Source organism: Dicentrarchus labrax, unplaced genomic scaffold, assembly GCF_905237075.1.
Source record: "Dicentrarchus labrax unplaced genomic scaffold, dlabrax2021, whole genome shotgun sequence".
Lineage (NCBI taxonomy): Eukaryota > Metazoa > Chordata > Actinopteri > Moronidae > Dicentrarchus > Dicentrarchus labrax.
In genome coordinates, this window is record NW_026136702.1 from 26,988,004 (window position 1) to 27,004,526 (window position 16,523).

Below are 16,523 nucleotides of genomic sequence, written 5' to 3' on the forward strand. Positions count from 1 at the left end.
TGATTGTTTTGATGTTTATCCATTTTAACAAGGACATTTTGACCGCTGTCTTTTCAGTGTTAAGCTACTTATATATTTACATAGGGATGCAGTAGGGATGCACCGAAATGAAAATTCTTGGCCAAAACTGAAAACCAAAAATGAGGAAACCAAGGCCGAAAACCGAAACACAGAAAGAAATTATTATGCCAATTATTAGTACCATTGCATTTATGGCTATGACTGTGTACTAACCTCACTAAAATCAAGGCATTGCAATTCAAAGAATAAATCAATTACAAAAGTATGAAAATATTTATTTAGCACTGACATTAATTCAATTCAGTTCAATTCAATTCAGTTTTATTTGTATAGCGCCAATTCATAACAGAAGTTATCTCAGGACACTTTTCAATTAGAGTAGGTCTAGACCGAACTCTTTAAAACATTATTTACAGAGACCCAACAGTACCACCATGAGCAAGCACTTGGCGACAAGGGCACGGAAAAACTGCCTGTTAAAAGGCAGAAACCTAGGACAGATCCTTCGGCTCTAGGTGGGTGGTCGTCTCTCTCGACCAGTTGGGGGGGGGGAGAGAGAGAGAGACAGACAGACAGACAGACAGACAGACAGACACAACAGTATTAGCAATGGCAATCTAGCAGGACCATGGCAGGAGGCTCCACCGGGATAGATAAAAACCTGCGAGACGAGAAAGCACAAGAACTCCAGGGAAGAAGTGAAGTTAGTAACATGCATTAATGGAACATGAATGAGTGCAGAAAGAGAGAGGAAGAGAGGAGCTCTGTGCACCATGGGAAATCCACCGATAGTCTAGGCCTATAGCAGCATAACTAAGGGATGGTTCAGGACTCACCTGATCCAGCCCTAACTATAAGCTTTATCAAAGAGGAACGTCTTAAGCCTACTCTTGAATGTGGTGAGGGTGTCTGCCTCCCGAACCACAACTGGAAGCTGATTCCACAAGAGAGGAGCTTGGTAACTGAAGGCTCTGGCTCCTGTTCTACTTTTAGAGACTATAGGAACCACAAGTAGCCCAGCATTCAGAGAACGTAGTGTTCTAGAGGGGTAATAGGGTACTATGAGCTCTTTAAGATATGAAGGGGCCTGACCATGAAGAGCTTTATAGGTGAGGAGGAGGATTTTAAATTCTATTCTACATTTTACAGGGAGCCAGAGCAGAGAAGCTAGTACAGGAGAGATGTGATCTCTTTTTCTAGTTCCTGTCAGTACTCGTGCTGCCGCGTTCTGAATTAATTGGAGCGTTTTAATGGACTTATTGGGGCAACCTGATAATAAAGAGTTGCAGTAATCCAGCCTTGAAGTAACAAATGCATGGATTTGTTTTTCTGCGTCTGTCTGTGATAGTATGTGTCTAATTTTTGTAATATTACGTAAATGAAAGAAGGCAGTCCTAGAGGTCTGCTTCATGTGGGAGTTAAAAGACAAATCCTGATCAAAGATAACTCCAAGATTCCTGACAGTGGTGCTAGAGGCCAAGGTAATGCCATCTAGAGTAACTATATCTTTAGACAGTGAGTCTCTAAGGTTTTTGGGGCCAAGAACAAGAATTTTGTTTTTTTCTGAGTTTAACATCAGAAAATTGCAGCTCATCCAGGATTTTAGGTCCTTAAGACATATTTGTAATTTAGATAATTGATTAATTTCATCGGGTTTGATCGATAGATATAACTGCGTATCATCTGCATAACAATGAAGGTTAATGGAGTGATTCCTAATAATGTTGCCTAAAGGGAGCATATATAAAGTGAATAGTATTGGTCCAAGTACAGAACCTTGTGGAACTCCATGACTAACTGTAGTATTCATTGAAGATTCATCGTTAACATGTACAAACTGCGAACGATCTGATAAATATGACTTGAACCAGCTTAGTGCGGTTCCTTTAATGCCAATTTGATGCTCAAGTCTCTGTAAAAGAATATCATGGTCAATGGTGTCAAATGCAGCACTAAGATCTAATAATACAAGTACAGAGACAAGTCCATTGTCAGAAGCAATCAGAAGGTCATTATTAACTTTAACCAGAGCTGTCTCTGTGCTATGATGAACTCTAAATCCTGACTGAAAATCCTCAAATAAACCATTGTTATGTGGAAAGTCACACAACTCTTTGGCGACTACTTTCTCCAGAATCTTAGAGAGGAAGGGGAGGTTAGAGATTGGTCTATAGTTGGCTAAAACCCCTGGGTCAAGAGTGGTCTTTTTAAGAAGGGGTTTAATTACAGCTACTTTAAAGGACTGTGGTACATATCCTGATAATAAAGAAAGATTAATCATATCCAGTAAAGAAGTGCCAATTAAGGGAATAACTTCTTTAAGCAGCCTAGTTGGGATCGGGTCTAATAGACCGGTTGATGGCTTCGATGAAGAAATGATTGAAGTTAACTGATGAAGATCAATAGCAGAAAAACTGTCTAAATATATATCTAAGTTTACATTAGCAAAAGTCCCTGAACTTGGAGAGCCACTGATAACTGTTGATGGCAGTTGGTGATTAATTTTCTCTCTAATAGTAATAATTTTATTATAGAAGAAGCTCATGAAGTCATTGCTACTTAAGTTTATGGGGATATGTGGCTCAACAGAGCTGTGGCTCTCTGTCAGCCTGGCTACAGTGCTGAAGAGGAACCTAGGGTTATTCTTATTTTCTTCTATTAGTGCTGAGTAATAGGCTCCTCTGGCATTACGGAGGGCCTTTCTGTAGGTTTTAAGATTATCTTGCCAAATTGAGAGATATTTTGATAATTTGGAAGAGCGCCATTTCCTTTCAGATTTCCTAGCTATTTGCTTTAACTGGCGGGTTTGGTGGTTGTACCAAGGTGCTAGTCTCCTATATTTTAATAATTTCCTTTTTATAGGAGCGATAGAGTCTAATGTTGATCGTAGTAAGCCTGCAGCACTATCGACAAGATTATCAATTTCAGAGGGACTAAAGTTGTTATAGAACTCTACTACGACTTTAGCTACAGCACTGTCAGATAGACATCTGCTGTAGGAAGTTTTGCCTAATGGCTTATAATCTAATAGTATGAATTCAAAAGTTATTAAATAATGGTCAGATAGGAAAGGATTATGTGGGCAGACTATTAAATGTTCAATATCAATGCCATATGATAAAACAAGGTCAAGAGTGTGATTAAAACAATGAGTTGGTTTATTTACACTCTGATAGAAGCCAATTGAGTCTAGTAATGATATAAATGCGTTACTGAGGCTGTCATTGTTAACATCCACATGAATATTAAAATCACCTACAATAATTACTTTATCTGATTTAAGGACTAAACTTGATAAAAACTCTGAGAATTCAGATATAAAATCAGAGTACGGTCCAGGAGCACGGTACACTATAACAAATAGAACTGGCTGCAGTGTTTTCCAGGATGGGTGAGAAAGACTAAGAACAAGACTTTCAAATGAATTATAATTTAGTTTAGGTTTAGGGTCCATTAAAACGCTCGAATTATATACGGCTGCTACTCCACCTCCCGGCCGGTGCCTCGAGGAATGTGAGTATAAATATGACTGGGGGGGTGGATTCATTTAGGCTAACATACTCCTCATGGGACAACCAGGTCTCAGTAAGACAAAGTATATCAATATCATAATCTGATATTAATTCATTCACTAAAACAGCTTTTGAAGACAGAGACCTGATATTTAACAGTCCACATTTCATTCTCTTATTTTGTGCTACTGAGGAGTTGGTTTTCATTTTTATTAGATTTTTATGTTGAACTCCTCTTGTTTTTATTTCTTTAAATAAACCGTCTCTAAAAGTAGAACAGGAGCCACAGCCTTCAGTTACCAAGCTCCTCTCCTGTGGAACCAGCTTCCATTTGTGGTTCGGGAGGCAGACACCCTCACCACATTCAAGAGTAGGCTTAAGACATTCCTCTTTGATAAAGCTTATAGTTAGGGCTGGATCAGGTGAGTCCTGAACCATCCCTTAGTTATGCTGCTATAGGCCTAGACTATCGGGGGATTTCCCATGGTGCACTGAGCTCCTCCCTTCCTCTCTCTTTCTGCACTCATTCATGTCCCATTAATGCATGTTACTGACTTCGCTTCTTCCCCGGAGTTCTTGTGCTTTCTCGTCTCGCAGGTTCTTGTGGATCCTGGTTGACCCTCCTGCCATGGTCCTGCTAGATTGCCATTGCCAATACTGTTGTTGCTGTGCACCTGTCTGTCTGTCTCTCGCTCTCTCTCTCTCTCTCACCCCAACTGGTCGAGACAGACGACCACCCACCTAGAGCCGGAGGATCTGTCCTAGGTTTCTGCCTTTTAACAGGCAGTTTTTCCTTGCCCTTGTCGCCAAGTGCTTGCTCATGGTGGTACTGTTGGGTCTCTGTAAATAATGTTTTAAAGAGTTCGGTCTAGACCTGCTCTATTTGAAAAGTGTCCTGAGATAACTTCTGTTATGAATTGGCGCTATACAAATAAAATTGAATTTAATTATGCCGTCGAACGGCATGCCCGTGGCGTGGCGTGGAATTTCAGCAACTCGCCATGAAAGAGGGATTTGTCGTAACTTCTGCGTACATGATCCGATCTTAATGAAACTTCACGTTTGATAAGAGTCCCACTCTGAACAGGTCTATGTGATAATATTCGGTAATAGTGAGAGCGCCACCTAGTGGTGAAAGGAAATGTATTATTATGTATATATATATTTTTTTTTAAGTATATTTTTTGGGCTTTTATTGCCTTTATTGTAGTGACAGCTGAAGATAGACAGGAAGGGGTGGCAGAGAGAGGGGATGACACGCAGCAAAGGGCCGCAGGTCGGATTTGAACCCTGGGCTGTTGCAGCAAGGACTCAGCCTCGGTACGTGGGTCGCCAGCTCTACCCACTGAGCTATCCGGGCACCCAGAAATTAAATTTTTTATACTTCCATGTTCTACTCCTAGCAGGATCATCAGATCTATCTGAAATTTAGTCAGAAAATGCAAAACATGTTGTTGATGATATGGTGAGTTTTTGTTAAAGGGCGTGTCTGTGGTGTGGGTCAAATTTCGATGTCCCGCAGAACATATGAAGTTACTATAACTTTAGTGTACATTGTCCATTCGGCTCCAAACTTCACTTGTCTGATAAGAGTCCCGCCCTGAGCACTTCTATGTGATAATATTCAATAATAGTTAAAGCGCCACCTAGTGGTGAAAGGAAATGTCATTCTTATAATGTTATGTATATCTTCCAGCAGATTGACCAGATCCAGCTGAAATTCTGTCTGAACTCCCTTGGGATGATGATGATGATGATGATGATGACATCTTATGAATCTTAAGAATTTGCGTGGAACCATGTTGCCATGGCAAAAATCAGCTTTTCTGTTAACACATGAACACTTTTTGGGGGGCTAAACATGCCCGAAACTCATGAAACTTTGCACAAAATTCAGTCGTGGCAAAGGCTAATGTATTTTCTTGGTCCCGTAGATGGGCGTCGCAAAATGGCTTAGCCAAGCCCCCCAGAATCAGCCCCCAAGACACGTATGACTGACACATACTAAAATTGGTACGCATGTGTACCATGATGGGACAAGCAAAAACGCCTCTTGGACCCATAACCCAAACCCAACAGTGTTCGTGGCGTAGCGTCGAAGTTGGCCAGTTTTAATTTTAATTTTAATTTTTTCGCACGGTATTTGAACAAACTCCTCCTAGGGAATTTATCGGATCAACTTCAAAATTGGTCAGTACAGTTAAGAAATATTGCTGATCAAACATTGTGCTATTTGTGCATGTATGTTGTGTTCGTGGTGTGGTGTCGAAGTCGGCCATTTTGAATTTTGCTGTCATTTTTGGCCATTTTTCCTGTTGTATTTAAATGAACTCCTCTTAGGGAATTTATCGGCTCAATTTCAAAATTGGTCAGTACAATCAAAACAAACTGCAGATAAAAAGTTGTGCTATTTGTGACTGTACGTCGAACCGCGTGCCAGATAGTATTCAACTTCAGTGTAAAATGTCCTATCTCGACTAAACTTCACATATTCTGTAACAGTCCAACCCTGAACACGTACTCATAACTTCAGTGTATGTGGTCCAATCTCAATTAAACTTAACGTTTGATAAGACTCCTGCCCTGAACACGTCTACATGACAATATTCAGATATAGTGATAGCGCCACCTACTGGCAACAGGAAGTAAGCGCTCCGTGGCAATTTTGACCAGATTTGTCCACGTGCATCTATGCTTGCAGCTTTCATTTTCTAATGTTTTTTGTGTCAAAGTGACTAATTAGAATGACTTTTGAATTTGGTCAATATTGAGCCTGCAGCTGCGAAACATAATACAATGTAATCCTTGTGGGCAGTTGTGCACCAAGTCTTGCTCAAGGAGAAGGCTCGTTCTTAAATCTTGGGAGAGATGACAGTGACTAATTAATAAATTTTTGAGTAGACCAGCAACTTCCATGTTCTACACGCTAAATTACTGATTTTGTTGGCTTTGAAGACAACATAGATGGAAATACTGGCTTTAGTTCTGCGTTGGTAAATACCACTAGCAGACTGTGCAAATAGAACAATTTCCATCCAAACTCACTGTTGTTATAGTCCTTATCATTTTTGTGTACTTTGTCATATACAGGGTAATGAGAAATAGTCAACATGTCTGCCATGAGTTGTGACATGACATCTGTTCCTCACAATGTGATTTATGGATGCATTTATTTGTAGTGTGAAAGCTAAGAAAAAAATCCCTCAATCCAGCAACTGATCAGGATACCTCCGAGAGCCCTCCCACTGGAGAGTTTACAGGCACGTTTAGCTGGAAGAGACTGTGGGCAGACCTAGAGAACACTGGAGGGATTCCATATTCCATATTCCACCTCAGGATTCCCCAGAAAGATGTGGAGCATGTGGCTAGGGAGAGGGCTGTCTGGGCTGCCATATTTAAGCCTCCTGCCACCTCAACTCAGATATATGAATGGAAGGATGGACGTTTCAAAATCTAATGTACTAATTCCAGACATGTATCCAAATTCAGCCTGATCAAATACAAAAGATATTTCAGAACATTTCAACTTTCAAAATATAAAAAAGTTTTTAAAATGTAAGTACTATACATTCTGTCACGCATATCGGCCTAGTGCAGCATCAAGCAAGCAATGACAGGTAACCCTAACTCTAATTCTTTCATGGTTCTTACACACTCTAAGAATCTCACTGATCCCTTCAGTCAACCAGTCAGTTGCCCAGAATAAACACTGACATACAGTGCAGAGATATACTACCTTTCCCTCCCTGCAGCCTGCCTGTTACAATATTGCTTAGGGGGCTCTGGTGAGGGTCAGTGGGTTCATTAAGGTAGACCAGAGTATGTCAGCTCTTGTGGGGAAGAAGACTTGGACGACTAGAGTTTAGAGGTCGGCGGTGGATTATGATTGCGGCCAGAGCAGTCAAGGCCGAGAGTGAACAGATTCAGCCCGCCTCACACGCACACACATACACACCTTACTCCCTCAACCCTGACTCACAGATCTGTTTATATAGAAATTAGTAAAATCTCCTGATATTTAAGACTAGCAGGCTCTTGTAACCATTCCTTGGACACTCTCCAAACTCTTCTCTTACTTTTTTTTATTTATTGGCTCATTCATCGCCAATGTGCATGATCACGCCAGATATTTTGTTGCTACTGGAATGAGATCTTATGTTTATAACTTCTCTCTAGCTGTCACTCTTCTCTCTGTCTCACAGCTCAGGGTTAAAGCTCTTTGTTATTGCCATATTTTTGATTCTATAGAAGTAATTGTTAATCAGTACTTTAATCCCTTACTGCTTTTGACTTTTTGCTATGAGAAATAATGACAAGAAATCCCAGACTTGCCTGTCATTGACTAAATCATCAAGCCTGAAACAAACCCGTCTTATCCACATGTAAATACAGAATGAAAATGTTATTCAACTTGATTTGTAGCAAATACGGTCAGATAATAAGGTAAAGGTAGAACTCAAACGTGGTGAGGCAGACAGAGACATAGTGTGAGTGGTAAATAGTGCCTACTGTACACTTACTTGTAACATCCACTAGTCCAAAGATATGACAAGTGATCAAATGAAACTTTATTGAATCCCATGAAGAAATTGTATTACTGCAGCAAGAAACAGTAATAGGATGCAGCAAAACATGAATCAATGTAAATCAGAGTCGTAGAGGGGGTGCTCTGTCTCTCATCACAGATGAACATACCAGTAGTACCTAAACCCTAACACAACTCCATACAACATACTATTTCTTAGCTTGTTTTTGTATGCCATTCTTTCACACTGGAAAGTAAGAGTATTCAAAAGCTGTCAGTATGCATAGTAAATCCTTTTAAAAGTTGTTATATTTTCAAAACACATCTATTTCCCCTATCTGAGAGTGATTTGAGAAGTTCAATATCACCCTCATGCCTATGTGTTAAAAGAAAATCTATTGTCAGAAATTGAATATAATATTCATAACTATGTTTTCATTAGTGTGTAATCTGAATATGGATCGTTAGTGGGGCATACATTTTAAACGTCAGTATCATAGACGCAATTAATAATAATAATGATATTCAATCAATTGTGCAGTCCTAGTTAATGAAGGGCAATGTAACACCGGACAGCAGTGCAGCAGTCCACTGTCGGTGAAGTCAGCTAATACACTTTTGAACCAGACGGTGGTACAACAACTGAACTATGAGCAGGAAGCACACTTTTACTTTGTGGAAATCTGAAGTTTTAACATCACAGATGGGAAGAAAGGTGTTAAAATGTGAGGTAGGCTAAAACACGAGACTCGTATAGCTACTTTTCCACCGCAGGAACTGCTGATATAGGAGTGTAGTATGGCCCTGAAATTAAAAGAAAAGAAAAAGAAACAAATAGTTGAATCTTCGTATTTAACAGCCAAATACAATTTGACTGACAAAATTTTGAGTAGGGTACAGCCCTAGTGTATGTATACTTGTAACTGATCACCTGACTTTTCCTCTTGTACCACCATTAGGTCAACTTTTTTCATTCAGTGAAATGAACTGGATTAAACTACTGAATGCATTGACAATGAGAGTGAGACTCATGTGGCTGCTCTAACTTAACTAAGTGCAAAATTCCTCTTGATGGTGGTCAAAATGTCTCCAAAACATTAAGCAAAATATATTAATATTAAGGATTTAACACTGGTGGACATTGGTGGCCTTCCACATGGTTGTCCAATGAAGGATACAAGGAGAGTGCAGCCACAGAAAGATTTTAAACATGGAGGAAGAGCTATTTCTCAACCGGGCATATTTTCAGCCCATTCATATGATAGGCCCCCTGCCACAGTATAAATAAACAGAAAATGATAGCCTTGTAAATAGCTCTGCTATGATACTGTAATGTCTTAAATAGCTCTTCTGTTTAGGTTATGCAACCAAGAATAGGGTAGGCAAATCTCTTTTCTGATTGTATTATTGTGTATAAGATATTAATTTATACTATATAATTCTAAAATCATTCTCCATTGAAACGTTATAGACAGCGATTATTGTTGAATTTTTCTTGTGTTTATGTGCTTGTATGCATGCATGTTTACACACTGGCATTTAGTGTTTTAGGGAGGTGAGGGAAGGTAGAATCTGTATAGGCAAAGCGAGCATATTTTTGCAAATCTGCAACCTAGAAAACTTCAATTCAAAAATTAATTTGTGCTACATGACCACCAAAAATGTTGTTTTTTTTCTTTTAAACCTTAAAGCCACAATAAAGTAAATTTCTGATTCTGATAAAGTTACCTTGTAAAAGTTTTGATCACAAGTAATGCTGTGGAGCAATACAGGGGCAAGTTCCTCTTATTTGCGTGACAGGATGCAGTAATCATTGCCATGTTCATACATTGTTAACACCAGAGAATCCTGCAATTATGTCAGTAGTCTTTTCTTCTATCTGTTTTTGAGGAATTGATCTCTTTAACTAAGCTGAGATAAGCTCATTAAGATAAGCTCAAGCTTATTTCCACTACTGTGAAACTGCATGGTTGCAATTCAGAGCTCATTCCCAATTTGGTTTAATGAAGCTTTCAGTCTGTACTAAACACGGCTGACTATATGAAGTGTATCTGACCTTACTGAGAAGATAAAGGATGTAAACACAGTACATCTCCAAGTAGACTGTGGGCATTCGCACAATTACTTTTAATATTAGAGGATGTAGAGGATGACTGGTAGTTACAAACACAAAGCTGTCCAAACACAGATATATTCATGCCTACTTTTATTTTTAACACAAGCCCCAGCCAGAATCTGGGGGCTGAAATAGACTTACTATTTTTCCTATGAACACAAAAGTAATACATAGACAGTCCCATCTGGCAACATGGCAAGACATCCAAATGGTCAAGCTTTAACTGTTGATCTCACTGACTGTGACAGTGACTTCAGCTTCTTTTCCATCTCATAAGTGATGAACCTGAAAATGTTCCTTCAAATCTCTGTGGTTAATAACACCAAGTTACCTTTTAGAACACCATTTAAGGCAGTTTTATGCTAAAAACTAGCTTGTATGAAATGTTATCTGTTCCCATCTAAAGGTAAAACTGTTTAAAACCTGTTCTGAATGTCCGCACTTAAGTGCAGGGTGAAATCCTGCTGTCCTATAGAAGGGTTAGACAGAATGAATGGCACAAAATCCTGGGTTTCAGTTTTTTTTTCCTGTTTGCACTGAGGACACATTCTCTTTTTTTTCTGTGTCCTTTGTGTAGAATTAAAGAACATCATTGAAGACATTCGTGAGGTTTTTAAGCCTAGAAGTCTGGTGAATCTGAAAAGAGGATAGCAGGGCACTAAGTACTGACAATGGAGTCACTAAAATATATTATTTGTCAAACTTTTGCATACTACAGGCAAATGATCACATATTCTTTTTTTTCCAAATATTTCTTAAAACCCCCGTTTTCCACAACACTGTACGGTCGTAGGTACTTACATATGAAGACGGCCACAGACTCCGTTATCTTCTATGTGCGGGCAGAGTTTGGCGGCAGTTTGCAAAGGAAGGATCTGTCGAGTTGCGTCTGTTTTGAATCCACAGGTTTAGCCGCGGGTTGCTGCAGAGCATCTGCAGGGTGTCGGCTTAAGTGGTTGCGCAAATTTGTTGTGTTATCACAGTATTTTAGTACTGCCTGGCACAGCTCACACACTACCTTACTTTTGTCTATTTCCTGTGTTCCGGGTTTACACTGGAATCTAAAATGACTCCATACGTCTGCTTTTAAAGTTGAAGGCGCTGGTTTAACACCGCTGCTACCTGCTTCAGTTGCTATGTTGTTGTTGTTGTTGTGTGGCCAAGTGCGGCCTCCGTCCATACAATGCAAATCACACAAAGGTGTTGCTCACCGCGCATGTGTATGTGAAAGTCCGAAAGAGCCCTGATTGGAAGAAGCAGTATGGTTTTATCCCTGTTGGAGGAGTTAGCACAGTTACACATTCCTGAGTTCTGGGACAGTCAACAGACAGATAGTGTGCTGAGATGATCATGTCCTTGGCTTCTTAGTGAAGTCTCAACATCCCGCTGTTTACTTGGACATAGAGTGTAGTTAGAAATAGGGTTAAAGGTTACATGCATATAATAGCCTCTTCAACAGTTGCATATGGTTTTACAATGACCAGGTCAAAGGGTTGTATAGGTTCTTAAAAATTGCCATTACAGTTGTTATTTAAAGGACCAATATGTAGGGGAGTCATTTTGATTGAAGGACAAGAACTCATCAATAGAATTTGAAATGAGTTCGCAAAATTCTTTGTCTGCCAAAAGAAGAGAGTTAAATCTCCAAAGTGGTGGGCTTTGTTTATCGGTAGAAAGTTGAATATCTAATGATAAAGGTGAATGGTCAGATATTACAATACCTAAATAGTCAGAAGAATTTACACATGAGTTAAGGGTACTGTCAATAAAAAAGTAATCAATTCTAGAATATGAATGGTGCACCTGGGAGAAGAAAGATAATTTTTTAATAGAGGGGTTATGAGATCTCCATGGATCAATAAGACCATTCTGTTTCATAAAATCAGAGAATGTTTTAGACATAGGCGATTGAGTCAGATTACGAGGATTAGACCGATCCAAGATTGGGTCAAAAACACAATTTAAATCCCCTCAGAGGATCAGCAGGTGTGTATTCAAGAAGGGGATGTTACTCAGCAATCTGTTAGCGAATTCAACATCATCGAAGTCCGGGGCGTATACATTTACCAACGAAACCTTTTTTTGCATTAGGGTACCAGCAAACATAAGGTATCTGCCATTCCTATCAGCGATAACATCAGTGGATGAGAACTGAACTTTTTTGTTAATTAAGATGGCGATTCCTCTAGCTTTTGAATTAAAGTTTGAGTGGAAGACTTGACTTACCCAAGGGCAATGTAATCTATGGTGATCTTCAATACGAAGATGAGTCTCCTGTAGAAATACTAAACAACCCATAGACTATGCGGAACAAACAAAAGTAAGAGAGAAAAAGAGAGAAAAAAACTCAACACTAGGATTTCGACACTATTTAACAGTATGCGCGCAATGATAAACACGTTATATTGAAAAAGCTCACATTATAACATATTGTTTCATCTAAAGGTGAACATTCCAACTAGGGATGGGAATTGATAAGAATTTAACGATTCTGATTCCATTATCGATATTGCTTATCGATCCGATTCCTTATCGATTCTCTGATCGATTCTCCTATTGATTCTCATTGGGTGAGGGAATAAGTACAAATTAGTTTGTTTGTATTAACTCGCTTTAATATCTGATCAGAAGACACAGCACAGAGTATACACAAATTATGTGTAGCAACCTCAGAACCAACCTAAAAGTAGGGAGCTACTTCTCAAAGTCAGGGACCCATAGCCTAGGGCAGTGTTTCTCAACCAGTATGCCATGGCACGCTAGTGTGTGCCTTGAAAGATTATCAAGAGTGCCTTAGGATTACGAAATTGTTAATTTTCACATTAATTGGTCCAGACAAAAAAATAAATGTTTGGCTTTTTAAGTCCAACTGCCATTATGTGCCATAAATACTAAAAACACAGACTGAAATAGGGTGGCCATTTCCTTCACATCAAAAAGGAGCACACTTTGCATACACTGGGACACGCAAGCAGATATTTGTTTGGTATGATCCGGTTTTAAATTTAATGTTTTTCCACCAGATTACATAAAGGTGCATACACATACCACATAGCTAATAATAAATATACAAGATACAGCTCATGACAACGTGCCCTTCCAATTCAGATTACATAGGTCTAATAAACATCATACAGAAACTGTAAGTGACCGTATTGTCGTCTTTTCGCGTGAAATATAACCAAACTTTAGAGCGGTTCTGCCTCGACGCCATGTTCGCCGCGTTCTGAACCAAAAAAACGCAGCGCGTGTGTGACATCATGACGCATTTGTAACTAGTGGAACCTGATAAGCGGAATCGTTAAACAGGCACGCTAACGGTTCCAAGGAATTGATTCACTGGGCACTGGTTCTGAAGAAGAACCGGTTCTCGATTCCCATCCCTAATTCCAACAAAACAACAAAGATGACCGCCTTAATAACACAAATCAAATTTCCACATAGATCAGATGAATACAGTAAAGCATGTGAAAATACAAATAGCAGTAGGCACTACAAATAGATGCAGAAAGCATAAAATGAGGTAGTGCTGATCTGATCTAAAGTACAAAAATACAAAATATGGTATGTGTTTGTGGACCAGGCCGCAGTTGTGTCTGAATAGTATAGCGAGTTTTAGAGTTTGTTCCAGACAATTTATGCAGTCCAGAGTTAAACTTCCCAACAAAAAGTACTGTGGAGTAAGACAAGACTAATTATGTGACCAAAAAGCGCAGATGAATTACAATTTTAATCGTAATCGGCAGGAGCTTCCAAACTCACGTCCTACTCCATTAAAGCTCAGCAACGCTCCCCATGATCACATATTCTAAGGAATAAATCCACAGTGAATCACAGGGTAGAAAGATGCTGCTTTCTGTGGGTAGAAACTTTGAGTTCATTTTTCATTTCCTTCCATACCTGAGTAACTGCTGTGACAGCTGTCAAAAGAAAAATAGCTGCTGTTACATTTAGATAACAGATTTAAAGGAATACAAGTTTTTGAGAGATTGTCCTTTTGGTCAACTTGGTGACCAAAGTACTGAGAGCATAGCTACTGCATGTAAAGCCTACGCTTAAGCTTAGGCAAGCGACCTACTTTGTTGTGAGCATTTATACTTGTACGCTGGTTTGTCTGCATTGCTCTACAAATAACACCGTCAGAACACTAGTTACCAGTGTCCATTGCCGCTGTTTTTTTTCCTGTACTTCAAATTATGGCAATGGTTTATGTTAACATTTAAGTTTCCATTTGACTAACTGATTGACGACTGATGTTCTTCTTTCCCCTCAGGATCCGGTCCATGCCCATGCACCCAGCTCAGAGCCAACAGTATGTTATAAAGCCCAAATTCTACCACACACACACCACACACACACAGACACATGTCCAGTCTAAACCTGAGAGGCCGATCCCCCTGACAATGGGACACAACCCCATCCATGGTAAGTAAGTCTACCTACAGATCACCTTTTTACTTTCACTTGGGTATGTTAATGATGTTTATTAAGAGTGACAATTTCAAGTGTAAAATAGTGCTTTGGAAAGAGTTTTGAATGCATGTCCTGCCTTCTAGATTGTCATTGGTTTCCATTAATGTCACTATGGTAAGAAAATAATTTATCAGAAACCTGATGCTACTTGAAGTCCATCACATTAGACCTTATATTATTGCCAAAAGGTATTAGGTTTACTATTAAGTTCAATCCACTCTTAAAAATAAGATAAAAATAAAAAGCAGACAAAAGCAGAGATGGTGTTCACTGTCACGACTTACCTGACTCAAGACAAGTTTCTGGTCTCAGAAAGTAGATTTTAATTTTTTTATATTTACATACTGTGTATATATATATATTTGTTATATATACAGAATTCATTTGAAACCGGTGGATGTGTGCAAGATGGAAAAACACATACATACTTTGAAAAGTGGTGAGCAGTAATTTTAATTATACATAACTTATAGTCAATAGGTTACCACATATTAAAACACTGGTAGGTTTCTTTAAGAAGTAGATTTAGGAAAAGCAGGTTTGATGATAATTTTTACAGAGTGAGAGTGCTGAAGGGTGAGTATTGAATGAAACTCTCCAACACCACAGTGGAATTATTTGTTACATGTTTGGTATTTCTGTGGTTCAGATGGGATTGACTCCATTATATCAGAACTGGACAACTGTGCCAAGCCCATGTCTGTCTTTTAGGACAGATTGCAGAATGGTATTCAGCAGGTGGAACATCAAGCTCAGAACATCCAACTATCCAATATTACATGTAAATGCCCAAGAATAATGCTCCTGATAACAAATTGGCTGTATGTGACAGATATTCTTTCCCAGCCACTCCATGCAATATCAGTAGTACTGTATGAAGATGGTCAAACGCTCACATATAACTAAATTCTTTACACATCAAAATGTTTTTCAGGAGTACTACTGCATATGTAAAAAAAGTTGTACAATGTCTTTTGTTGCTCCAAAGGGAGCTGAGTGAAAGTCTGATAGCCCCAGCCAATGCTACATCATAGCTCCTCTAATGCTGTCAGTATATGGAATGATTGTTGAGCTTGCAGTAACAGGATTTGTTCAAATTGCAGCTTGAGCGGTAATGACATAAAGGCTTAAGCATTGCCTGCTGCTTGGGGCTGTCGAAAATTAATTATAAGTCTTATTTTAAGAGGGCAATTTCAGAGAAAGGCAGGGAGTGTGAGACTTAGGATGGAAGAAATGGAGGAAAATATAACACTTTCCCTACATTTTCTGAAACAACAAGTGCCTGGATGGATATGAAGGGGGGATGCTGTCTATAGTGGAGCCTCTGAATACCTGTTATCTAACCCCCATTTAAGTCCCTCTGCTACTCAACAACCTCACCACAGAAGACACGTTATCTCTTTTACAGTTTAAAGTGTGGAAAGGTGGAAAAGGAAAAGGGGAACTGCGGTGTCAAGATATTTTAAGGTGTATATTGAGTTTGCAAGTGGTTCAAAGCTGCTGTGCAGAGCTCCCAGTTCAGAAGAGTCAGGGGACCGCTAGCTACATGGCTAATTGCCTCATGTGCATTCTCTTGTGGATGTCTGCCATTATGTCTGCAGCCAGGTCACTCTCAGTCACAGTCTTTCTGTGGAAAATAGTGTGTTGAAGCTCCAGTGTGAGTAGCTCAGTAAATATCATCACAGCAGCTGATATTATTGTAAATACTTTGTAATTAGTGTTGCTGTAGGGTATTTTTGGCCAAAAAGTATATTAAATTCATGAATTTCCTCTTTAAAACATTTTTAATTGAGTTAATTATGAACATAACCATGAACCCACAAGTATAAAGAAGGGAATGTGTACAATTATCTGTAAATATGTACTGAGATTTGTG

General features: G+C 39.1%; 1 protein-coding gene across 6 annotated transcripts in view; it reads left to right on the top strand.

Annotated features, from left to right (window-relative positions):
* The window catches only part of ltbp1 (latent transforming growth factor beta binding protein 1), a 134,205-nt gene that overhangs the window by 21,294 nt on the left and 96,388 nt on the right, over nucleotides 1-16,523 (top strand). For all 6 annotated transcript variants that reach the window (XM_051422791.1, XM_051422750.1, XM_051422763.1 and 3 more), the window contains exon 4: nucleotides 14,448-14,599. In XM_051422791.1, the coding sequence (XP_051278751.1) occupies nucleotides 14,448-14,599 (152 nt within the window). The remainder of the gene's footprint in view (nucleotides 1-14,447; nucleotides 14,600-16,523) is intronic.